Source organism: Antrostomus carolinensis, unplaced genomic scaffold (genome assembly GCF_000700745.2).
Source record: "Antrostomus carolinensis isolate BGI_N321 unplaced genomic scaffold, ASM70074v2 scaffold20863, whole genome shotgun sequence".
Lineage (NCBI taxonomy): Eukaryota > Metazoa > Chordata > Aves > Caprimulgiformes > Caprimulgidae > Antrostomus > Antrostomus carolinensis.
In genome coordinates this window covers 2,474-11,847 of record NW_010304716.1, presented here as the reverse complement: position 1 = coordinate 11,847, position 9,374 = coordinate 2,474, and the positions used below count along the sequence as shown (strand labels likewise).

The window sequence follows — 9,374 nt, the reverse complement described above, 5'->3', positions numbered from 1 at the left end:
AGCGATTCACAACTTCTTGCTACTCTGCCTCAGCCACATCTTGCCATATGAATTGAAGCAGCCAGGATAACCTTGCTTATTTTCCCATCTGTGCAAAATGGCATCCTATAATTACAGTTTTCAGAGAAAAATGTGTTTTTATATGCTCTGCTGTCCAGATTTGAAAGATACTAATATTCATAAAAGGTCATTCTTTCACTAATATTGTAATCCTCATTGTCAAGAAAGTGAATAGCATAGGGAATGTTTGTGGTGTATATTTTTTTATGTTTTATATAGATTGCCTTTTGAACAGATTATCTAACTGAGCATCTGATGTTTGATACCTAAATAACATGGGAACATTCAAGGGGTACATCTACATAGAGCTTATTGCATATAGCATGTTTGCCTTGTGTAGTGGCAGGTAACAATAAGTTTTAGATAACTTTTGGAAATACTAGATTAATAAAATACTCGTGTCTGTTTAAGTGAGAGATCACTACTGCTGTTTTTTTATTAACAGTATTATGTTCAGTTTCCTCTATGACTAAAACAAGTGTTACTGTGTGTCTCATGCCTTCCTTTCTTGAGAAGCAGCCAGGCGTGGGAGTAGACACACTTAGGAAACCCCCCCCCACAAGTTCTGTGACTGCCTGTAGACCACCCTTGTTAAGCACCCAAGCCTAAAATGAAATAAAGTGCTCTTTAGTAAAGTTTCATCAGGCAAAGGAATGTGCAGAACAAAATTATTTTTATCATGTGAAAGCAAAAATAATTTGTTTCTGTGTTTTAGTTGTGTAAGTAAAGGTAAATCTTTATGGTAAGAAGAGGAGAGACGGTGTGCTGTTATGCAAGCAGGAGTTTCTAAATTTTTTAACGGTGACTCCCAGTAATTTTATTACAATTTAAGCCTGTTTTGAGTTTTTCCATTGCAAAACTGTAGCTAATTTATACAAACATACTAGAGAACCTCATATGCTAATAATATGTAGGAGGAGAAAGTCCATATGACTAACAGGTACAAAGTGACACTAGTTATAATTTCAGAAAGACTTAAGGGAGCTGCATCCAAGCCAGATAAGGGGTTTTTTATAAACTTAGTAATAGCCCCAGTTCACCAATCTATATCTGTAAATCCAGCTGTCTTTGTGTTGAAACATAAGTGTAATTAAAAGGTGTTTCCTTTTTTTTATTGGGAGTAAACTCCAGCAGTTCAAATACTGGCAATTCTTTGCAGTACCACTAGTGCAGCTATGTTCCTGAGACTCCAAAAATACTCATAATCTGCTTTTAGGAGTTATTTCTTCTGCTGTCCCATCAGGATGGTCTTGCTGTCAAGTTTTTTTTTATTTTAGATTTTCTGGAATGAGTTTCTGGAGCATTCCTTGAAAAATTTTTGAACTTTTTTTTTTCCACATGACTTTCTGCTAACCTTCCCTGAATGCAGCAAAACATTAGGCAAGAAGAGAAAGTATTTTCATTTGGAATTTGTAAGGGGTTGCTTAAGTAACTAACTCATGGTTGATATTTCTTCACTGTTGACTTCTCTACATTAAAGTGGGTATGAATGTAGGAGGTACATGCCTAACTTTTACTAAGTTTCATGAACTCAGCTTAACAAACTTAATTCTCCTTTGGTATCTGTATCCAGCTATTTGCAGGACTGGGCCAGTGCATGAGAACCGGAAAATAAAAGTGACTGTAAGCAAGTAAAATTGATGAGACAGTTTTTACTGCCCAGATGAGACATTCCAAAAAGAATTGTCAATATTGAAAAACAGAACTTCAGCTTTTTCAATTATTAATAACCTCATAATTTAGTAATAAATTATGTGACATAGATGAGAAGATGTTATTATTTAATATAGTTATTTTGAAAACCTTACAGTAACATAAAAATGGTGGCTTTTGTTTGTATCTTTCAATTCTGTGTTCCAGTAAGAATTCTGAAATGTATCTCCAAAGATTCAGGGCATACAATGGACAGAATGCCATTTTTATTTTTACCTGCCATTTTATAGGCAGAAATTGCTGCATTTGGCCCTTTCCTGCTTACATTTTGTCCTGTTTGTTTTAACCAGGGAAAAGTAGATTGTAGGTGTGCAGAGAAAGAGCCAATGTCTAGCCTGATCTGCTGGAACCAGGAAGCCAGTTCCCATAGGTACTGTTCGGCTCTTGTGCCTTTGTGTTAGCACCAAGATCCTACATCACCATGAAAACAGAGCCTTCAGTCCCTCAGAGTCAACGTTGGTAACAGCAGCTTAAAGGTCAACAGTTAAAATTAACCTGGAAAATCTTCTGGCCTTCTCAGGTCCTCAGATCCAGATTCATGACGTACTTAATTTGATCCACCTGCTGGTTCTTTGCTGAGAGGGGCAGTCCCAGGCTTCCTGTCCTCACCACTTGTAGCGATGCGTTCCCATCAGTCATCACCTTTGACTCAGGCCTGTCAGTTGTGTGGCTGCAAGCTCAACCCTGCAAAAGAAAAATTCTTTTGTTGGATCAGTGAGCTGGTGGGTGGTTGTGACACTCCTACATCTAACGCAGCAGAAGCAGTGGGAATGTACAGTTCCTAGTGGGAATGTGCAGTTCGACTGAGTGGGACCACCCCTTTCCACTACTCATTGCAGGCAGATCAAACTAAATGCATTGTAAAAAGAACAATTCCTTCTAGCCCCTGAAACAGAAGATAATTCTACCAAATAATGGTAAGGATCATAAATGGGACAGAAAGGAGGGGAAAGAGCAAGAGAAGGAGAAAAGCAATTGGAGGTATTGCAAGGAGAAGAGATAGGAGGGAAGAGGGAAGTAGCTAGAAAAGCAGGAAGAGGGATTAGAGAAAAGTCAGGACGTTGTATATTGACAAATAGCAGCAGCAAATACAGGTAAAAATTAGGAAACACCTTTCCCTGGAGGTTGAGCATACTGTCAGCCTTCAAACATGCTGCTTCAGTCTCAAGGAACAGGTCTTCTTTCTGGGCACAACTGAAATACCATTTCTTTTGTGAGGAGTCCACAGTAATAACCTGGATGCCAAAAGCCAGAACCTTTGTCTTCCATGACCTCTGTCTGGGTGAGGTGGGGAGGTAAAGACCCAGGCACAAGTGCCTGTCCTGAGAAGCATTTATTGCTGAGTAGGCACAGCCCTAAGAGGCTGGTGAAAAGTCCCTCTGAAGAGAAGCTGGCGTGGCAGTGAATTTGCCACCTCAGGATGTTGGTTCATAAGTGGGAGGCTAGTCTGGATGTGGCTTTCATAACCCTTTAATCCTGAGGTCACGGATTTCCCTTTCCTGCTGCTGGCCTCTTCCCCACAGGGCCGCCCAGGTCTCATGTAGTTCTGTGATTTCGACAGTAGGTGGGGCTGGAAAAGCAGTTGCGGGCTCGGTCCTCTGATACCAACAAAGGCTGCAGTGCTGAATCATTTCCAAAAGTAGGTATTACTTAAATCCCAATGTGATTCAGCTCCCTCAGCTGACTCTGAATTTCTGAAATCTCCATACAACTCTTCCTGAGTTCATTCATGTCATGAAAGCTGCAAGAGCTGGGAAAGGTTTATAATTAGCAATGTATTTTCTGTGTGTTTCCTACAATGAATTGGTTTGGGGGGTTTTTTTCTTTGTCATTAGGGAGTTAAATTAGTTACCTACTTAATTCATATTGCAGCTGAGAGCTGTGTGAAATGAGGATATGCTACAAGTCCCACTAGTTGAGACACAGATGTGAAAGTGTTTCCTGTCAGTTTGTTCTTACAGCTAAGAAAATCTTTGGTTTTGCTGTGTTTTCTGCAGCTCTTTGATGCTGTCAACTGCCTGGCAAAAGAGAATGCCCGGCTGCTCGTGCTGGGCCGCAAACACATGCTGGTTAACTCTTCACATTGGAAAAGAGAGATTATGAAGGAGATGCAGAATAAGGCAGACTTCTTCTTTGCTGAAAATATGTAAGTTTAAGAAAATGGATAAATGTAATGAAGATCAACACCTGATTTATCTGCATATTAAATCAGTATAAACAGCTGTAATTTTTAGTACCATTACTAGTATCTCCAGCTCTGTGTGTGAGAAAGAGAAATGTATCCCTTGCTGTACTTGCTTCAAAAACCAATGCATGTTATAAGTTATATTATAAAGAATTTAATCATTTAGAATCATGTTGACATCTGTATGGTTTATTAGGATTTATAACTGTTAAAACCACTGCCAAGACCACAGTGGCCTGAGCTTCCAGAATACCTGATAGTATCAGGATACAGTGTGGTCTGCTGTGTAAGCCCTGCGTGGCAGGAGATTAAGTTCATGCCTCACCCGTGTTGCTCGGTAGCCCAGGAGTGTGGAGGGTCTAGAGCACCAACTTCCTTGCTGCTCCCAGAGGAGAATTTTTCTGTGAGTGGAAAGAGACCCTCTGCCTCTCTAATTTAAGAAGTGCGACCCCCTTGCCCTTGCCCTGTCAAGCCTGTCCTTGTCTCTAAACTAGGTAGTTGCCTCTGCCTCAGTGTCCCCTCTCCTTGCCCTGCTTCCCTCATATACCCAGTCTCAGTTTTCCTTCAGTTCCAGCTCCTCCTACTCTCCATCTGAGTTGGGCACTGTTGATCCTTCACCTGTCTCTGCCATTTCCTCTGTGATCCCAGTTCCCAGAACTTGGGACGAAGTTCCTTGTCCCAACAGCCAGTGCAAGTCTCTTCTGTCTGGCTCCCTGTTTCAGCTCTGTTCTCCTTCATCCCCTCTCCTGTTCTGGCTCTTGTTCAATCCCATTGCTTTCTTTCCTGCTATCTGAGCACCAGCAAAAGAGACTCTGTTACCACAGGTTGGAAATACTCGCTAACCTCGTATCTTGTCACTTACTGTTACAGTAATACACAGCAACCAAAAAGTGGTTTCAGGCAAAGTTCTGCTCAGCTTCTCCAGGTACAGGGAATCTCATGCACACTATAAATGTATTTTTAGAGATTTTTCCCTAAAATTGTCTCAGTTTAATAGCAGCTAATGTTGAATATATCTTCCAAATAATCATAGTACCTTTTAGAAGTACATTTACCCATGTAAAGACAAAGATTCACAGATTTTTTGCTGTTACCTACATTACATTTTATTATCAGTTGTGATGATTGTTTGTATTCTAACAAAGTTTTGAGGGTACCCTTATGAGTTTTAGCAGTTCTATTCCACATTTATTGTTGTATTATCAGATTGTGATAGGAGGGAAGAATGCTCTGTGTAACATGCAATTAATTTTTACTGCACTCTAACTTTTGGTGCTCTGTGGTAAGCAGAAGTTCCTTATTTTACCAGGGGACTAGAGTAGCGATGGGAATTTTTAGTGTTGCTGCTGAATAAATCTCAGATCAACATTTGATTCATTTCCTGCAACCACTTACTGCCTTATGAATGACATCTGTCTTTTCCATTTGTTTTGTTAAGCTCTGAAGATGATGCCTTCTTGTTATATGCCACTCTTCAATCAGGCAAGCATTGCAAGTTTGTTACTAGAGACTTCCTCCGGGATCACAAGGCTTGTCTTTCCGACAGTCAGACACGTCATCTGTTCCGGAAGTGGCAGCGTGGACACCAAATAGCGTTTTCCACTTCTGTTCAACGAAAGCATATAAAATTTTTGGTAAGTTTGCTGCTGCAATCAGAAAACACACAGGGTGTGTTCATTAAAGATACACAATTTCAAACTCTAGAAGCAAAAAGATTTTTGTTGAGTCTAGGAAATGGATTTGTACCAATAGGCTCAAAATTGCCATGCTTGCTGAAAATTCACTGTATTCACAAAGCATGCCACAAACATGGAAACTGTCAAAAAGACAAGAAATGCTGCCTAAATGTTTATAAAGTACAAATGTAAATGCATGTTTGTGTATACAAATCTTTCCATTGCTGTAAAATTTAAGTTACAATATTTTTTCATTTATTTTAAACTTTCAAATACCTTATTCTCCTCTGTAGCACTATTATAAAATACCATGCTTCTAATTGCAGAATAGAATTTCTCTTTCATCTTTATTTTAAATAAGCAGGAAAATACAGGTATTTCAGTATTCACTGTAATATTAGCCTAACATATGTATGGAGTTTCATGAAGGAAAGCCCAGAACAGTCAGGTTTATAGTCCGTATTCAGCTGCAGAAATTACAGTCTTCCAAGCACAGTATCATCTTACAGCAGAATACTGTGCTGTTACTGTCTCGGAGACATGTATCCTTGTGAGCCATGAACAGTACATTAACTGGAGTGCAGCTGTTTGAAGATTTTTCTAGGGAAAAATTAATCACATGACATTCCATATCATGCAGTTTTTTGTTATCTGGTCTGTCTGCTTTGTTGTTGCCTACTTAAAGGAATACTGCACCTATGCAGATGCATTTTCTTGCTGCTCTGGTTAAAATTGGAAAAATAATATTCATCATGACAGACAGACTGGAGATACAGGCTTATAACAACAACAGACTTTCATTCAGTGTTGCCATATATACATTTCTTTTTATGGAACCAAATACTGAATGTAGGGTTACCTGAGAAAGCTTTAACTACACCTTGTTTCTTTCTTTTGCACAAAAGGGCTAGTAATTTTCACATCTTAGTTCCCATACAGGTGAATTGGATGATTTACATTCCCAGTCATACCCAGGCACAGCTGTTTTCTAGGTTATTCTGGAAGCTGTCACGGGCAAGTAGACTTCCAAGGCTATACGTACAGAGTGACAGTATGTTCTGAGAACCATAACTGACAGCCAGGAATGTTTCTTTTGTATTTGTGTTACATCTGCTGAGTTAATATACCTGTAGCATAATAAACCATAAAAAGAGTTTATTGTATTTGTTTGACTAGATGCTCTTGAAAGTGTTAGTGATAAACCCTTGTCTTGAATCCTCCTCAGCACAGACCGAGTCAGTTCTGTAAAGAGGTGCACTGGAAGAACAAACACAAGATGCCATTGTCATTAAATCCTATCAGTTCAAGCCTATAAACTACACATCCTGAGTTAATTCCCATATGATTTCATTTAACCGAACAGAAAAAGAATCATTTTGCTCTTTCTAGAAATTGAATGCATTATGTTCAAATCATTATTACCTGGTGGAGATTGAAGACAGAATTTTGACCATTCATAATGACTTCTAGGCCACAAAATACTAAAAGATGTTTTCGTTTTTCCTCCAGTACTAAAATTTAGAATTTGTTTGATGTAAGGAAATAAATGAGAGTTGTTAAAGAGATGCATCTATGGAGATTTCTAAGGGAAGTGTTGGAAGTTGTAACTACCTCTAACTGGTATTTTAGCAATGTTCTTATCTGTCTTTATCCAACAGCCTGCTTTACGTTACGACTGTGTGGTACAGACTACAGGTGATACCTGGCATATCCCCTATAAAGACACTTTTGACGAAAAATACTCGTATCAAGTACCAAGAAAATGGCTCTGCATTCACCAGAAGTGATGAAGAATGTAATTGCACAAGCTGAAGCTGCTTTCTTTTTTATTTTAATCACTGTTGCTGACTAGGAGAACTCAGCAGTACTATTATGGTATTAATGTGTGAGGCCTATAATTAAAGAAAATTCAGTAACTGTGTTTTGTCAGAATCATTCCAGCAGTAAATCTGTTAACATCAGTGGTGGTCCAGCAGGGATGAATTAGGTCCATTTTTGCCATCTTCACAGGCAATTTCTGTAGCCTCTCAATGTGATTTGAATTAAAACTTTTTTTTCCCTCTTGGAATTTCAGGTTGTGGTTTTTTAATTTTTCTTTTTTTCTCAAGCTTTTAATCTACACTGAAATTCATGAACTCTGTACTTTGATGAAACTAAGCAGGACTTCCAAAGTACCTTCAGAATGGGCACGGTGACTTGCAACAGTGCCACATGGTGTCTATAGCCAGTAAATTGAGCTAAGGGGGCCAAATGGTATGTTCACAGTTTGCTAGACACACGTAGCCCGTACTACCTCACACTAGAATTCATTTGATCACATAGAATGCAAAAGATTTGTTTTAGCAACACACATTAAGATTTTGATTGGAAGAATTAGGAAGCAACCAGTGGTATATTGTGTGGCTCTTTCAGACTCTTGAATTTGCTGCTTTCACAGGGTTTCATGTCACTGGAATGGTTTGCTTATGGAAACACATAAATTTTCTAAAAAAAATTTATCATAACTAGAAATGCTTACAGGCATTAATAGGATAAAACTGAATTTTTTACAGATATTTTTATAAAACCTATTCCAAGTTATAAATAAAGCAAGAAAAATAGTGTATGTTACAGGAAAAGTGTTCTAAGTTATTGTTTATAAGTCTTTGTATGGTAAATGTGTTCATTTATTGCATTTACCACTTCAATGCAAACTTTTCTCCCCCAGAAACATGGAAATGCCACATTAATCTCAGACGAAATATCATGGTTTTGTCACATTTGTCTTACAGACTGAAAAATTCTTAGTTGGAACTGAGCTGAATCATACAGATCCTTTTGCATAGTGTTTGCAGTTCTTTTTGCAGTGTCCCATGGCAAGCTCCCTCGGGACTGTTAGCAGTCAAGCATGTTCCCTGCTATTTTTTTCACATCAGAGAGCTGTCTACTTTTTCTGCTCTTGGTTTGTAAACCAGCATGTGTGATTTGCATGCCATCATGTCCTTCAGGTACTGTGGAGAAAGTGTAGAGGAGCTGGATACCTCTTAAGGTAACCAGAGCCTTGGTTTTAAATTCATCGTGTTGCTGGTAGCATTCGTCACAGACGCCTTTTCTGACAAGATGCCAGCTCCTCTATGTCATCTGCTTTCTGGAGTCTGCTAGGGAAAGCAGAGAGATTGGATCTTCTCTCACACCTCAAACTGATGGGCTTAGTATTTGTCAGAAGACCGATTTTACAATTCTGTAAGTCAGAGAACTGCCACATCTCCTTGAAAATGCAAATACTGCTTTGTTAAAGTCAGTGTCTCCTCCTGCACAGGACTGCTTAGTAAGTCACTGCTATTCTGTGTGCGGGTTCCTTACCCTCTGTGTGAAGTTCCACAACAGCATAAGCTGATGTGAATCAGTGCTGTTATGGGCCCAGTCTGGTACTAGCTCTGGTGGCTGTGCAGTCCCAAGCAACTGAGAGCTGGGTCAGCTGAATGCAAACCCTTTCAGAAATGTGTTTTGGCTAGGTCAGAACTGGTGCTGTATGGAACCAGCAGCACGGCAGGAGTACTGGTGCCTGGGGGGAGGGGGCTGACATGTCAGGCTGCGGAAGGTGGGCCCCTGCAGCTCTGCCTCAGCTCAGCCTTAGCTGACCAGAAACTGCACCTTCAGGTTATCCATTTCACTGGGGGATATGTTCATCCCCTGAAATTTGTACTTTACCTCATCCTGGTCACTGACAGACGTGCAGAACACCAATATCTAACTGGAAT

The 9,374-nt window shown here is 39.5% G+C and overlaps 1 protein-coding gene across 1 annotated transcript; it reads left to right on the top strand.

Moving 5' to 3' along the window:
* Positions 1-2,393: 2,393 nt before the first annotated feature.
* Positions 2,394-7,421, top strand: LOC104522306 (mitochondrial ribonuclease P catalytic subunit-like). The gene is made up of 4 exons (XM_010164550.2): positions 2,394-2,495; positions 3,771-3,919; positions 5,397-5,592; positions 7,293-7,421. Exons 1-4 carry the CDS (start codon positions 2,394-2,396, stop codon positions 7,419-7,421), a joined length of 576 nt encoding a protein of 191 aa, XP_010162852.2.
* Positions 7,422-9,374: the final 1,953 nt, after the last annotated feature.